This window comes from Mya arenaria, chromosome 12 (genome assembly GCF_026914265.1).
Source record: "Mya arenaria isolate MELC-2E11 chromosome 12, ASM2691426v1".
Lineage (NCBI taxonomy): Eukaryota > Metazoa > Mollusca > Bivalvia > Myida > Myidae > Mya > Mya arenaria.
Window position 1 is genome coordinate 63,892,805 of NC_069133.1, and position 18,200 is coordinate 63,911,004.

General features: G+C 34.2%; 1 protein-coding gene across 1 annotated transcript in view; it reads left to right on the forward strand.

Moving 5' to 3' along the window:
* Positions 1-650: 650 nt before the first annotated feature.
* LOC128210878 (uncharacterized) overlaps positions 651-18,200 on the forward strand; it is a 58,235-nt gene continuing 40,685 nt past the window's right edge. The window contains 8 exon segments of the mRNA XM_052915232.1: positions 651-656; positions 3,048-3,111; positions 6,020-6,070; positions 10,011-10,170; positions 10,543-10,703; positions 10,929-11,012; positions 13,226-13,382; positions 17,594-17,745. Of these exon segments, the coding sequence (XP_052771192.1) occupies positions 3,066-3,111; positions 6,020-6,070; positions 10,011-10,170; positions 10,543-10,703; positions 10,929-11,012; positions 13,226-13,382; positions 17,594-17,745 (811 nt within the window). The 5' untranslated portion in view covers positions 651-656; positions 3,048-3,065.

An 18,200-nucleotide genomic window follows, 5' to 3' on the forward strand; every position in this document is an offset into this window, starting at 1 on the left:
TAGGTGATTTTTAACGCAGCGGTGGTAATGATGGCCACTATCACAATAATGGAGACGCCTCGGAGTCTTGAAGCCCTGATGCTATTTAACGGTTACATTTAAGACTAACATTATAAACTCACGTGTTTCCAATGCTGTTAACTGCAAATATTTTTGTTGTAAATAACTAACCATATGTAGTTTTGTGTAAAAATGTGCTTATTTCATACCTTTAAAACAAGATACTAATCAGCGATCACAGGGACGAGCTACGCACACTCATATTTAGTTTCACAAATGATATATGGATAAAGCATATTATTGATGATGCGGCAAGGCATTGGGTTTAAAACTTTATTCATCTGTAAGGTAAAAATACATAATCGCATTGCTATTGTCGAAACCAGATAATTGCAGCCGACAATAAGTTTCAATCCAACGTGGGCGCTTGAAGTTGGTAATTATCAAACTGAATCATAAGGTCAATGATAACATGCAATCACTGAATGTCAGACGCATGTGCGTCTTAAATTGTCGTTTTTTACAAGATCAACAGAGCGGATGTAATTGTACCTAGCCTCATACTAGTACAATCTGATTTCTCTCCCGATATTTAGTCAACAAGAGGAAGGGGGTGCTGTCACATGAACAGTATTGGACTACAAAAAATATCTAGCGTGAGTGAATAGAATATTTTATTTTCTAAATTATGTTTAAAACTGTAACTCATTGTATTACTAATATTTATTCTTATAAAGTTATATAGGTATGAACCACAATGTTCCAATTAAATAAAAGATGTTATTACGAATATATATATCTTGATTTATATAGATTAATTCATGTGAGTTTCTGTTTCAAATCTTTCACCGAGTTTCAATTATTTATTAGCGAACTATTTTAGAACGACCTTAGTAGGCTAATAACATACACTTTTAGATTATATGGAAATGTGTGAAATGTGGTCCATATTAAAATATGAAATAAGGGATGTTTCTATACATACAGTTAATAATACATGAGAATGGAATTTATTAAACGAGTATTCAAATGTTGATAATAACGAGCCTTCTCAAGTTAAATAACTTTCTAATGAATGATCACGAATGTCATATGATATTTATACTATAATTACTAATTATGATGGTTTTCACGGCTAAATACATAAAACGTCGCTATAAAGCGCGCACATTTTCAAGGCTAGGCATTTGTGACGTCATGTCAGAAGTTATAACAGTCACTTCTAGTTTTATATCAAACAAATATGATGACGTTATTTCAAAATATGTACACCTAAACTTCCATACCTTAAATAAACTGCCTTTCGGCAGTCGCGGTTATCATCTGATGAACGCAACATATTCGGGAATGTTCGGATCGCGAATCGTTGAACATTTTTGATCTTGTTATTGTTTGTATTGTGTCTGCAGGTCCCGTAAAAATAAATCAACATTTCAGAAAGTGTTAATTTATGACATGTTAAATGTATTTTTGTCATTGGTGTTTCAATTTTACGTTTAAAGTGAGATCAAGTGGTTGATATTTTACCGCGTCATTGTGACGTCATTTGATAAAATATTTCCGATTACGGCCGGGTCGGACTATTTCCAGAATAGGTGAGAAAGCATTACTGGTTTTCTTAAATGAAATGTATTTTTTTGTTTTAACAATTCTTGAATGAAATAATGATTTATTGGTGTAAATATAAGTAATGAATTGCGAGATTGATTTCATTATCGGGGATATGAACGCAATAGAGCTGGCCAAATTACGCGCGTGGAGTCGTTCTAATTCTGTTTCTAAATACTGAAACAACGGGCAACTTTGAGCTACAAATTTGTATACTAAAGCGTAAAGAAACAAAATTTGTTAATTTGGATTTGAACTGTTTTAAAAGGTGTTATTTCAACATTATTTTTTATCAAACTATACTTAAAATGTTTTTGCCCATCATTATACCGTCTGAAGCATTTTGCAATTCATGTAAGTGAAAAAGTTTGCGTAGTCATCGTACTATGATGCTACTGTGTTTAATTCAAATTGTGTTCAACGTTTGTGAAGGTACCCCACGTACATCTAAGCTTATCATGTTCTCACACCATTGGTAATAATGCTATTTGTTATGCCTGTTGACCTCATATATTTTGGTATTATTTGAAGGGGATTAATTGCTGATTACTAATGTATAATATTTATCAGCGAAAGGAATCATAGACGAAGTAATTGGAGTTTGTAGTTTTGTTCTTATTTCAACTGAAATGGGACGTGAGATGGCATATCGTTCAATTTTCAAGATAAAAAAAGTTTCTAGCAACATAAGTTTCGTAACAACTCTTCCACATTCTTTTTCTACACACCAAAGCCTTTCAAATGGTACCAAAAACAATAGGGGTTACCAGTCATCCAAAGCTTCCATAATTGTGTACACCATTTACAATTAAAGGGACTCGCTCATAATTTGTGAAATGCACTTTTTACGAAAGATATATTTGTATCACTATTATCATTATGAATGGTAAACTAATAATATACTGACAAATGGAACCCTTCAACAAATGTTGATGTTTGCTCTAACATCGTCTTTGAAGACCACACTATTTAATACCGTTACAAACAGAATTCAGAGATTAGTTTTAGCGTGATTGGTTGGTTGGCTTTATTACGTGATGTTATCAATGTGATCTTAAAAGGTCAAAGTATTCAATAATGTTGTATAAGTTTTTATGGCCTAGTGGTTCAAGCGTCGGTATTCTTACGTTTACTTGAATTGACCGGCATGGGTTTGCACCCCAAACTATACTTTTATACTTTCATTGTATATTTACTGCATTTCCGGTATCATAGATTGAAATAATGATAAAATAAGTGTTTTCAGATGCATTACTGGGAAAACTAATTTTTGGTCCAAACACATGAGCGAGTCCCTTTAAAGAAAATGTTTATACGCGACTTATTTATGCCGGATCTGTTTTGCTTCTAGCCTGTTTGATAACAAGTCTATTTGCATTCCATAGCTATTCTTGTATTGATCATCCTGTTTCAATGATACCATTTCTTTTTTGGTTCAGATACGACCACCAACAACTATGAGGAGGGGCGGAATAATAGATCTTCATCTTCTCATTTGCTTAGGTAAGAACACATTTCATATGTTAGAGTCGACCACCTACTGCTATGAACATGGGCTGAAAAAATAGTACTTTATCCTCTCGTTTGCTAAGTGTAGACCAAACCCGGTACCGACAACTATTAGAATGGATGGAAGAACAGTTTCTTGTCTTCTCTTTTGCATAGGCAAGACAACATCACACATATTAACATAATCAAATGAATAAGTTCGTCCATTTGAATTTAAACGAGGAATTTGTTATTGGGGACATTGGTTGGAGTAACACTCTAATTACATCTTCGAGAAAAAGAGTGTAATCCTACCTGATTGGTTCACAAAGCACAGTTACTCCGAGCAGTGCATTTCAGTATGAGACAACAATCTCGTGATTTGAGGAATTGGTACACGTTTCATGCTTGATACCGTTCTGGGACTGATCTGTTGTTTATGGATTGCTGTTGAGGAACTTTTAGTCATGTTTGAATTCAGATTCTTTCTTCCATTCATTACGCTCTAATTTTATTATCTTCCCTCTGTTCTGGCTAGTATCTTTGTTTATATTTAGATATAAGTGATGAAAAGGATGTTGAATAAGGCAAATGTCCCTTTTACTTCATAGCAAAAACAGAAATGATAGTTTTTCAACAACAACCCTTAATAATAACAATAAACATTCAATTATTGACTTGTTTTTTATATGTCGAGAAATCAATCGACAATTTTTGATATTGTTTATTTTTTACATTAAACGCTCTAGTTGTATCTGCACAGAGCTGTCTAATGGATATGGTCCAATTTAATCTGAAGCCAGTCTTTATATAAATTTATAAAATAAATTTCATGTCTAACTTATCACCTTGATATGTCTAACAAAATTGTCTTTTATATATTGCGATTGATTCCAAACTTCCGTTAATAAGGCTTTAAGAAAGGAATATGTCTTGCTGTGTATCTGTTAGGAATTGGTTGTGTCATACTGACATTTGAATGTAGTTAAATACTGTATCTTAGTGTATGTATGACCTGCATGTAAGAACAATAAGGTATGATTTATCTGTTTCTCTGTAATTTAGAAATTAGCCGACCACTTAGTCCAGTCATATTGTGATTTTTTTTATTAAACAAATTGTGCACTTTTGGTTAAAATTATAAAACCTTGCTGGTTGACACATTTGCATGTTAAGGTAATAAAGCCACCTTAATTGCATCCAAGATGGCCGCCATCACACTTAATATTATAAAGAGGAACTGTCATTAATAAATATCTGTTTGATTATATGCTTTTTGGTGATTTATAGAAGTTAATCAGTGAAATAAAAATGATATTTCACTTTTTCACTGTAAACAGTGAAATAACATTTTGATATTTTTCACTGGTTTGAAATTTAGCCCACTCTCACTTCCAAATCAAATGTCAGCGCGCACAGGGCTGGGACACAATTTCAACGGCGTCATATCCGAAATGACGTTACGTTCGCATGCAATTTGGCACGCTTTTCTGAATAACTACCATTAAATGTCATATAATATACTCTTTAGGCATATTATAAAAAAGAAAGAGTGTTGCTTTCAGTTTGTGATCGCAATTTATTTCCCCTCCTGAACACCATAAGGAGGGTAAATATTTTACTTGTTGCTAAGCCACTCGTGAAATAAGGCTTTTGGTGCTCATTCGGTAAAATATATTACGATCTTACACTGAAACAAGCAATAGTCCTCTATATATAACCTCAGTAAATACATTATTAGTCTTTTCGCTGCCATTTTCCACCCTAAAAAAGAATTGTATGGTAATGTTATGGACTCAAAACCAGTTTATCCTTGAAGTTCATCAATTTTTGGTTATAATTTTTGATATATACCAAATTACCGGCAAAGTATGTTATAAATAGAAGTGATGGGCTAAATATCCAACGCTTGATGTGGACCGAGAAATCTGATATGGCGTCCAATTAAAACGATAAAATTTCAATTCAGTAAAAATGTTATGTTTGTATATGGGAAATTTCTTTACTTAGATAAGGATGAATATTCACATGGATATTACGTCTCCAAAATTGCACTTAAAATATACCTACAACACTGACCACTGCAAGGTACATGTAATGGTCATTTCAAGGTCAGAGTATTTAAAACACACCATATTTATCAATATCATTTTCTTCTTTTTAAGTTAACTGATCTATTTGGACTTTATTTGGGACTTATATGCTATCAAAATGGAATGCTAAAACTTGAAATACATGAAATTAGAAAAGCTATCACACTCCTATTTCAGATGATACTTTGGAAGTTATCAACTTTTAACACATTCTTGATTCTGAATGATAACTGAAGAATGAAACAAGAAACGTGAATACGTGCAGTTTAAATGTTTTCTTACAGGATTACATTTTTTTTATTTCACTTAAATAACTGCAGCTTAATATCGCTTAGTAAACTGGAGTTGTATTAAATACAGATATTGAAATCTTATGTAATATTGTTCTTTTCAACACGAACTAATGGCATTTTATTTAAAAAAATCGGGGTTATCAATTACCATATAAACGCGTCTGACAAATACCCCAGGTGCAAATTTGCACACGTTGCAATGACACGCAACATATCGTAATGAATAGATGTCAAATACAACTATGCATTTCAAAATCAAGGTCAAAATCATTCGAAAATGTAAATATTAGCTTCTAATGAAGAAGGAAATTGATTTATTAAGTGTTTGAGTAGTCGGTCCCGCAAGGCCAACATTTGTAAAGAATTAAGGCGGTGCGGGTATTTCGTTTTAAGGCATTCATAGAACTTCCTTCTAATAGTTAATTGATATCTTCGTGTCTTTCATGGGTTTTAATATTACAATCACCTTCATGTTCGCAATGTACGGGTATATAAATGCAACAAAAGTGTCATTAAAAATACCTGTCTTATTTACAGCTGCTAGTGTAACCCAAGTGGTCCTTGCGCAGACATCGGTGCAAACAGAATGTAAGTAGTCAATTAGGCAATGTGATATGGTAACGCTACCACAGAGATATAAATAATTTCTAACATATTCATTTAAATGCGTGGTTATATATGAATAACGGTTATAGATGTGTTGCTCATCAATTTTAAAGTATTAGTGATATGTATACTTTTGTAAACATACTCTTTCTTCCCTCCTCAGATCAGTAGATCCGATAAATTGACCATGCTAGAAATTCTTTTCTCCCACCTCAGATAAGTAGATCCAATTATTTAACCATGCTAGAAATTCTTATTTGCCCACGGGCGAAGATAAAATGCCCGTTTGGAACTCCTTTTTAATGGTCACCACATTGTAATTACCTCCCTTGTTGAAGACTGTCGTCTGTAGCATCATGGAAACCTTGTCTTGTGGCAATACTTAGAACGCTAATTAATTAATTCTCACTTCAAATGTCACCATAAAACTCGTTTCCGCAAAACACCCTACGCTCGGGTCGGAATGAACCTATCTTACACTCTCGGCCATGGAAGATACTTATACTCTATTTAAATATTTGAGCAAACAAAGAATTGCAACATACAAAATTGATATTCGTTTAATTTGCCATATTATTTTGACAGAATGTACCCGCTGACCTTATTGGTTTCTTGAAATGCACTGCACGTGCAAAATGCATTTTTCAGTACATGCCTTATCAAACAAAGTTTTGAAATTCAATGTACCACGTCCCCATGAGACGTGAAGACTATATACCGTTATAGCGTTACGCCAGGATACCCGACGTATGGTGATAACATGTTATTAATTAGGTTGTTTCATATTGGCCCAGTTATTTGTCCGAGGTTAGCTGTATTTGCTTAAACTCGAAGGGGCGAGGGCAAATACAGCTGACCGACGACAAATAACTCGGCCAATATGAAATCACCTAAATAATAAGTATTTTATTAATTAACTATTACGTAAGGTACGACATTTTGGTTAAAAGTTTTCAAATAACTTACCTTAATTTAACATTGAAGCCGTATTTATACCTTATTTATTCATGGTGTCTGGTTTTCTACACTTGACTTTGCTGATTTATACATGCATCCTTAAAGTGACATTGCACATGCTTATGAATAAAGCTCTTTACAGTTTAAAGAAGCATGTCTTTACGTTTTAATTTCGTTAACCGTTAGTCAAAACGTCAATTTTTCACATTCATCGTCCATTTTGTCGGTGTACACAAACATAATTATCGTAAAATCCACCAACGGGTTAAAAATACAACTGTAATATCAAACCGTACAAAGTGATTAAAATATTTAATAGGCTAGTAATTCCAAATAGCTTAAACGAAGCCAAAAAATTAAAAAAAAATCGGAAACGCGGAAAACAAAATGCCTACCTTTTGAAATGATTTCCAGCATATTTCTCATATAAGGCGAGTTTCGAAAGCCAATGCAAATTGTCCATTTCTCCAATCCGACATTTGGCGAGTTTTGTAGCCAATCAAAACGGAGGAGACTCATATTGGCCGAGTTTGTTTGATATTGGTCGAGTTTGTTTGATATTGGCCGAGTTTGTTTGATATTGACCGAGTTTGGTCGATATTGGCCGCGATTTGGCATTTATTGTCGTCAATTGTCTGGTATTGGTACCGCGATTGTCCCCGTGTCTCGTCAAATACGCAATAGTTGATTAATAACTATAAGTAGTACTTGCCAAGACACAATGCATCAAATAAAACATTTACAGATTTACATGTTCACAAAATGCATATTTAAAAAATAGTGAAATCAAAGCAAGCGTTGTCAAGAACTGATCGACTTCCCTAAAGAAACCACTTATCAAGAGTACTATATAAATTACTAATAAAACAGTTCCGTATGTAGATTGTTGTGTAAAGTAGAAATAGACCAGTCGTCTATGAAGCGTTTCCGTGTAGTATGCCCGGAAATGACCTCACTATCCGAAATTCGGAAGTCAGTCTTGAATATATCTCGTATACCCACGGTCGATGTCGCTAAGTGCCCTCATATACCGACGACCTATGTCGTCAAGTGCCGGCCGTTTGCTGGTGCCCTCGTACACCAACGACCGATGTAGTCATGTCCCGGCCGTCGTCCGGTGCCCTCTTACACCAACGACCTATGTCGTCAAGTGCCGACCGTTTGCTAGTGCTCTCGTACACCAACGACCGATGAAGTCATGTGCCGGCCGTCTTCCGGTGCCATCGTACACCAACGACCTATGTCGTCAAGTGTCGGCCGTCTGCCGGTGCGCTGTACCCAAGCGCGGTAACTCGATCTGACCTTCGTAGCGTCGGCGCTGTCAACGGGTATGACTCAGTGTTGACCGGCTGTTGCTCTGATAGCATTGGCGTCACGCTCGCTGTGCGTGCTCGTCCTGATGTCTACGTGCCGCACGTCTCACCCGATCAACTACTTTATTTATTTGTCCTGCATGGCCTAAATCTCATGCCACATCTTTGGCCGTGTTAATAAAATAAGCAATTACTTTGCACACACCACAGTGTAAATCTGTAGAATAAGACTGATACCACGTCTATATAGCGCGACAGCACAATTAAACAATCACTATGTCCAAAACAAAGATAGCTGGTATGCAATCAACCAACAAATGAACCTGAGCGGCCACAGATGATGTTTCTCTTCCACCTCGATTAAACAAAATAAGATTAAAATGTATTTTTTTCACTGGAAATGTTTAGAAGTGAATATAATTCGCGTATAGATATGTGACCAATTGTGGTTGTCATAGATATGCGCGCAGTGATTCAAAATATGTAAGTATTTAAATCGTTTTTGGCGCCATTTGAAGCGACATGATTTATTTGGATTTTAAATATTGCCACAATACAAGCAATAAATGATGCTTAGCCGGTGGTCTTCATCAAGGGATGTAACTGCGTGATGACAATAAAAAATAGTTCCATACGGGCTTCTTTTTATCTTTGCCCGTGGACAAGATAAGGATTTCCAGCATGGCCAAATGTTTGGATCTACTTATCAGTGTGGGAGAAAATCTCTTATGTTATCTCCTCGTTTATACAATCTTTTAAAAACAGTAATAATAAAGTAACAATTTAATTTCAAACCTAGACTAATCATCAACGTAAAAAACAATAATCGAATAAAATTATTAAATAAACACACCCAAATACCGTTATATTGTGGACACCCACTGTGCAGCTCACAGTTCTGAGTTTCAGTGTCGTGTCCAAGACCGTCCGTCAAGCTCTAGATTTATAGTTCTGATTGCGCGTCTTTAAATTCGCGCTAAGCAGAAAACTACCTATCCATGAAACTTGCATGCACTTTTTTAATATTGACCAATAATTGTTGAACACGTCTAAATCACAGCAAGTTAATGCGAGGCCCGTATGTCTACTTACATAGATTTTTACAATAATACAAAATTAACGTTACACTTAACTTCGTCAATACTTATCGGATTTTAGTCATATAAAATCAAAATCCTTGAAATCATTTATACAACAACATGTTGAACAGACTTTTATTAAAACAAGACTCCTTTATCGAAAACTAGAACAATCGACCAAATTGAGCCCTGATTTACATAACATTTCTTTCGTTATATATTCTGTGACATTAAGAATGTTTCCATCTTGTTTTCAAAGTAATACTCTTAGCTACATCAATTTTGCAGACAGGGAGTGATTATGAAATCAATGATCAATGCTCTTGTATTTGTCTTATTTTTATCTGTGGCATTTCATTTGCCAGTTCTATCCCATAACATACAGAAAACAAGAAATTGATATCACGAGGTAAAACTCTTTGCAATTTGATATTTAGGATGTAACATTATAGGACTTGCATTTCTTCGGAAACCGCAAAATACTTTAAATACTTGAAAACAACCTATGATAAATGAAGAGCTTCTATCAAGTATTTGAAGTTTATTTACACGTACCATCAACGTATTTTCAAGATGACTTTAGCGGTCTTGACATACGTCTAGCTGGTGGTACCAGCAATCTTGACGGACGTGTCGAGAGAAGAGTGAACGGAATTTGGGGCACGGTCTGTCGTGATGAATTCGATATGAGCGATGCGCGAGTTATCTGTAAAATGTTGTCGTCAGATCTATCGTAAGTAAACCAATATGATATATTTTGTATCAAATACTTGATAAGGAAGGACAATTAAGATACCGGATTTCTCTTGAACTGTCTAAAACAAATGTGAACACATGTATTCACAGCGATAACCTAATTAATTGATAACAATATTGTAATGTCTATGATGTGTGTCTATGATGTATGTGTGTGTGTGGGTGTGTGCGTGTGTGTGTGTGTGTTGTTGCGTTGTGTGTCTCTCATTGAGTGTTCGTCCGGTAGCCACTCAACATAAGGTAAAGCTAGTTTCCATTGAATCATCAAGTTTTGCCAAAAATACAAATTACAAAGATAGCCAACTTCATCATGAACTGACAGTTGAATCTAAATGTAAATATTTTGAAGTGCCATCCAAATTATCACCGATACAACATACGGACCGGGAGCCGGCCCCATACTTTACAACCAGGTGAATTGCTCTGGATCAGAAACTTCTATCGACGAGTGCGCAAGTATTTCTGGCGAACAGTGCGAACATAATCAGGATGTAGCTATCGTATGCTCAGGTTTGAATAAAGCTTTACTGATAATTAAAGGGTTAATAAAGGGTATATTCTTGTATTTTTATATACTATTCAGTTTATTTCTTTCATTACATTATTACGTCGGGAAAACTGTTACGTTCCTGACGTCATTCGTATGCTGTTCACTGCATTTCGTTAACTGACATGTGTATGCAATGATATAATGTATTGCAAGATGTACATAACGCATATGTCTGTTTTTTACAGCTTGTCCAAGAGCTGCCGAATTTTACTACGGCGACTTTAGCAGGGTTGCCCTGACTGCAGAAGGACAAGAGTACCACGGCATATGTAGCAACGGGACTTACACATACGATTTCACATACTTGTGTCTTGAAAATGGAACATGGATAGCTACGCACAATTATTGCGGACCTTTGAGTGAGTAAGAGAAAGGAAACACTGGAAATTATTTTCAAAACGATTTTTGAGTAATACATAAAACAGATGAAGAGTTCTTACTAAGGATAAAAAAGCTTCCTTCTGTTTTAATAAGGAACATTGTATTTGAGCGAATTATTTTCATGAATAACGTTTAATATTAACTTTCAAGAACCATATGCTTCTCATAAGACCAGGTAAACGTAGCATCATATTGCATGAACGTAATAAGTTAAACAAATGATGTGCTTCTTTACTTAACCTTTTTTAGATATCACGAACGTTCGTCTAGTTGACGGTGTCGGACTTTATGACGGTATTGTTCAAGTACTTGTAGGTAATACATGGGGAGCGATTTGTGGTCATTCATATTGGTCTACGCTCTTTTCGAATAGTAATCCTGGATCTGCGCTGGCGCGTGTTGTTTGTAACGAAATAGGTGGAACGTAAGGCTTTAATTCAATTTTGTTTAAACGCAAACACATCGAATATTTGATGCAAATAAAAACAAAACAATATGAGATTTCACCAAAAACAATGCTTGATTAATAATAGCTCCAAAAAATTTCCGTTGACATGCTCGATGTGTAATTCTTATTGTGTGGGCAAAGATACGTACCGTCTTTTTCGAGTGGAAGTGTTCAGTAAGCTTGGGTAATTGAACGAATTGTACAAGGTATACATAGAGGATGATTGCATGTCTAAGAGTAAGCATCAAAAGTTACATTTCAAGAGTGTCTTTGCCACCAGTGAAACATTTCTTTTGGTTTACATGCGGTGAAATGTATTGCAGTCTTATACTGGAACAAATAAAAAAAAAAAGAATTCTTACATTACTTCTTGCGTTTACGATCATTTTTAAAAGTTAAACGGACTATAATTAGAGAAACACTGAAAATGTATTCCGGTAATCTGACTGTTTCAAACTTTTTATCAGGATTATACGTTACTCGGTTGAACAGCGGTATTGGTAAGCATTGTCTAAACGCAATCAACTCGGAATATCAATTCCAAAGATTGAACTTTTATCACAATATTCCCTATTACTATTAACATATCGTATTATTTTTTATATAACCTTTGCACGAAATGATACTTTTTGTATCATTAGGACTCTGTGGTTCTACAACATATTTATTATGTATCACGTCATACATATTCAGTACGTGTACGCATGCCAACAAGAGGTGCTATTCTGACATTAGCACACCGTTTTATTGGCATTGAACCGTCTGTTATTGTTGTTGTTGTTGTGGTGCTGGTAAAAAAAATCCTACATTTTTAATCTGGTATACCTAGAAACAAAATATAACATATTTTCAAATTGTATTGTTTTTACACTTTGTTTTGGAAAATCAAAATGAGTAAAACATCAGCACATTCACAGAAATAAAGAAATTGAGCTGCTATAAAGAAAGCAATAAACTTTAACTAGATCTACATAATAACGTTTACATCAACTGTAATCTCGGCATCACACAAATAATAAACGAACAAGTTTGAAACAAAAGAAATTTAAAAAAATGAAGGAAGAAACTACTTCGAATAAAAAGCTTCTAAAGAGGTATCAATTAATTTGGATGTTTTAATAACACAATTGATATAGCTAACGCTTTTTAGACGTCCTTTCTTCATAAGATTTGCCCATTTATAGGAACTGTTTATTTGTGACTAATATGTCAATCAATAACGAACACCTTCCAAACCTGCCAGTTTGTTGGACCCGACCAATATACTATATACATTTATAGGAAAAGATCCTATAACATCGGTAGTAGAAGCAGTGTTACATCAATGATGGACCAAATGGTTTGTTCTGAGCCGTACGAGTCACTTGACGATTGCAAATACGACACCGTTACAACATGCTACTACCAGTACTATTCTGCCTGCAATGGTAAGAGTAGTCGATTCGTACTATTACCTTGCAACCGTTAATGGCAAATAACTTCTCATAAAAGACCTGCGATTTTCCTGCGGAAATTTGTTTCTGTAACGTGATCTATCTACTTGTTAAAAGTGAAAGAATGGAAGCATAATAAAATAAAATAAATAGTTATATTTTATCATTTGCTTTTTCATGAACAGCTTAAATAATATAATTAAATGTTTTACATTTGAAGTGTACCCTCTCAATATCACCGGAATACGTTTGTCAGACGGCGGAGATCCTCAGATAGGAAGGGTAGAATTACAGGTCCAAGGCCAATGGGGCAAAATCTGCGAAGACTTATTTGACATAAATGATGCAGCAGTACTCTGCAGAATGATGGGTTTAAAGTAAGTCGAGATTAACATCGTTGTTATGACAAAATTTCTTGTAGTGTGCGTAAACAAACGATGCGTTATTAATTATATCTGCAAAAGAGTATAAAGTATAATAGTTTACTTGAGCTAAACATTTCACCAGTTTCGGTTTGCAACATTACATGACGTATATACAAATTCACCGTGTAGGTCAAGATGTTATAACCATTTTATTATTCTGCTAATTAATAATGAAATAATTCAACGTACAAACCTAACCTAAAGAAGGTTGAAATAATAAACAGCTTGCACCAGTTTATAAGTTAGAACGTATATTGTAGCCACAACGACTACAAACTCATTAAAAACAGTAAAATACATTCATTCGATTCTAATACCTATGCCATACTATTACGAGATTTGCTAGAAAGTCGTAAGAAGGTCGCAAAATCTCGTATGAACTCAAACTAGTGTCGTTATTTCTAATATATGGTCGGGGAGTAACAAGTAACTTCAGAACGATTGTCACCGACTACCTTATTTGTTAACGCGTTATCGCCGACAATAAGACAAGGCTGAGTACATGTTTTTAATTATAAAAAAGCACGACACTAACTTTAATAAATGACTTGTTGCAATATATTATGTGGAGCAATGGCTGATCATTTACGGCGTTGTTTCTTAATACTCGAGAGAGGAAAACTCATACACTACAATTATTCGACAGAATTGGTAGTTGGTCAACATAACTACGGAAATGCACGAGTGTGTTAGTGATTTGTACACACTGTCACGTCTTTTGCCACTAGGTAAGGGAGAGTTTTAAACTCGCCTTATATCGAGGGTATATCGAAAAGCTGTCGTATAAAGCCGTACTAATGTAGTCACTTCCCACACTTTCTCGGAACGATGAACGCAATTCTTTAGCTGTTTAATATCAGCACTGTCGAAAGTCATCTCCCGCAATTCATCCAACACGCTCGTACTTTGTTGAACAATAAAAGTCATAATTGTCACATAAAGTCTTAGATCATATCGCCTTTTATCGCCGTCCAAAATCAACTGCCTAGTTATGACCACAAAATACAATTATGGAAGGGTTATTTATAACCTTCTGATACATTTTACAATGACGTTTTTATTATAATTATATGGCAATATGTGAATGTTTGCCAAGGACTGTCTCGTCACCATACCCTGACATTACCCATATAAACGTGGACTCAAATTGATGTCAAACATCATGAAGGAACATCGTGACAGTGTGATAGGGGCCTTATCTTTGTCCGAATTCTATACGAATTGAGCCCATAAATTGTATCATTGATCCGAACGGTATATAATTTTCTTTAGTTAACTGTGTGCCTGCCCTTAAGTTATCATTTAGTTTTGCATTTTATAACAATACCAAAATCTTATAATTAGTATTCAAGATTTTGTTCGTTTTTGGACGTCAAAACAATTGACGAATTGTGTTCTTTGTTTATAATGTTCATTGAGTAACAGTAAATGTTTGACTGATATCACCCTTTCTTTTGGATTATAATCTGTACTATAATTTCAGATCTTCTGCAATCATGAAAAATACTTATTTTGGACAAGGATCGGGGCCAGCTTTGATGAATTATGTTAAATGTGCCGGGTCAGAGGACCATATAAATAGTTGTTCATATTATTCTCCCTTTGATAACGATTGTTCTTTGAACGAAGACATTTCTTTGTTATGCACAGGTATTCATAGCTTTTAAGCAGTTTATTCTTGGTACTGTCAAATTCCTTATTAAGCGTTATTTATAAAACAGTTTTGCTGGAAAATATATTACAAATTCATGTCTTTTTTCAGAATGTGGAATCATCGACATCCAGAATGGAAACATTGCATCATATAACTCTTCTAATAAAGTATTGACTGTTGAATGCCATTCTGGAATAAAAATTGACTACATATGCCTCAACAATGGAACGTGGAGGACCAATGAAGAATGTTTGTTGCTGTTTGTAATAACATACTAAGCTTCAAATGATAATATAATTAAAATTCAAGCCGAATCATATTTTCCTGAAGCATTGGAAAAGGTATTATTTTAAAGGAAAATATATTAACCTTAATGATAAACAGGAAAAACACGTCGAATGTATTAAGCAGTACACCTGCTTACAAAATGTAGCTAAAACATATATTTGGCATGTATTATTCATTTTATTTCTCTATGAAGTGATTTTCAGGCCCTTCTTTGCTTGAAGACATAAGACTTGTTGACGGAGTCGGTTTTTACGATGGTCGAGGTTCTATTTAACGGGACATGGGGAAATATATGCTATAGCAACTATCGTTATCAAAACACAGTCGTCATTTTTGTATAATGCTGGAAGCATTGTAAGTTCGTATTATTTCTTACTTCATTTCGGTTACATCAGATAATATGTTTTTCTTCATCGTACAGTTGTCCATACAGGGAACATTCTCATCTGAGGAGTTTTTTAATGTTACCCGTAAGAGCTAGATGTACATTAACTATAATAACATGCTTTAAAATTGAAAGAACAACTTTTTTACAATTGTTATGATTATATTTTTAAAAACTGGTATATGTATGTCACCGCATAAATGTAAGATATAAATGAGGATTTTGATACAAAAAACAATTTATTGTCTTTAAAAAGAGTGCAAAAAAGATAGCCAAAAACTGCAAAACTGTTATGTAAACAAAAATTTCCATGAAAACTCTGATAAAATAAAGGCATGATCTAAATAACTAACAAACGAAAACAATCTTATACTATTAATGTCTCGATTAGCATTACGTAAAATGTTGAATGTAGATTTGCTGTATTTGATTTTATACAAAGCCCATTTTTCTTAGTATTGTACTACATGATGTAAAAGGAATATTGCCTTTATTTTACTTTAAGTTAACTGAGTATAAGTACTGCTCAACATCTGCTTATGGTTGAACTAACGTTTAACACATTTTTTGATGAAATGAGCACATAATGTTTGGGAAAATAATAGTGAACAGTACATAATTTGTTAAATCCATTTTCTAGCAAACGTTTTAAACGCGAGGTCTGTCTTGGACAAATTTGGTTTAGATTAACCTTCATGGCAGTTTAAAGAACACGTAATTGTTTGTTTCAGTGTTAGATCGTGATTCGTTTGATCAAGTGAGCACCAGATTTTGTCTTTCACGGGTGGCGTAGCCATGAGTGAAACATTTATATAAGAGGTTCACCACATGAAATATAGTGCTATCATGCACTGACACAAAAACTGTTTCTAAATATTATATGCCTCAAACTGGCATTAAAACTCGTTGATTTTTATTAGAAAAATGCGCCAATCGAACCCGAAGCGAGTGCGCTAACCACTGCGCTAACCGGGCAACTTTATATTCAAATATAAGCCCTGTATAGAGAAACAAGGCCAGGTCCCACACGACATCAAACGAGAGAAACAAAATGTACAATCACCACGAACAAACAACACACGCGTCAGAAAAGCTTTATCAATAAATGGCAGAATTACCGCCTTTATACGGACAGTGAAACACTAAATCACTGGAACACAAATTTACTGTGGCTTTAAACCAGTATAAGTATAAGTCATACAGAACACGTATTGGATCTAAGCCATATACGGTCAAGATTCTTTTAGTAACTTTCGGTCCAGTGTTTTAACGTTGAATGTTTTGTTCGTTCCAAATATCCAACACCCATGATACGGTATAAGATCACTATGATCAGAACCGATTCACTAGACTAAGAGTTTAAACATAATTATGTGTTTTGTTCATTTTTCTTACACCATATTAAAGGATAATGGAAGAAATTTGGATCACATATTTTATCAATCATGTTTATGGGGTATTGAAACTTCTCATGTTACCTTACGCCATAAAGGTATGACGCTGTCGTGATAGCCCTCCCTTCACCATATTTCAAAATAGGATTCGTTTTAATCTGGTTCTCAAATCAAAACGATATACTAATAGTTAGTTATTGCTGTAAACAAACTGACAAATACTAGGCTATATGTTCTGCAATAATAGTTGAGTAATTTATTTTTGTGACACTTTTATTTTTTATTCAAGATCGCTTAAAAAACTTTTTCAACGGATGCCCTTCCTAAAGTTTAAACTGTAATGTTAATAGTTTGAGTGATGATAAACGTTGTTTGTTTTTTTAATCATTTTGATATTAATACACTATTAAAATGTGTTTTATAAATTCTGAGATATTTTTAGTCGTTATACAGAGTCGACACACGCAGGCGGGACTGGTCCTATTCATATTGAAAACTTATATTGTGAAGGCAACGAAAATGATCTGACTGCATGCATATATGATGACCGCGATGAATGTTCGTAGAACAACGACCTTGGAGTGACATGTTATCGTACGTATTTCGCCTTGTGTCATTAAAATCAATATTAATATTTGATAGGACCGCTGGTTAAAATTCATTTAATAAGTTTAAATGTGTTTTTTTTTTCAATTGTTTGAAGCAATTTTAACTATTTTTAAAATATATTGTTGTTTCTTCCCTCAGATCAAAACTAATTACCACACGTTTGAAACATCAAACTATATCAAAGAAAATAATTATTAAATTATATTGCATATGTTTAAAAATAGGTTTTTATGGAAACAAACATAACACTCAGTAATCTTGCGAAAAGGTAATCCTATTCTTCACATGGTAATTTGAATGTAAATGCTCGAACATTTTCTTTCGTACACAATCATTACAGAACGAAAACAAATGCGAACATAAATACTATGTTATATTAAGTTTTTAGATAGCTGTTCATACTGATTTTGTTAGACGAATATCCTAGGAATTTCAAACAA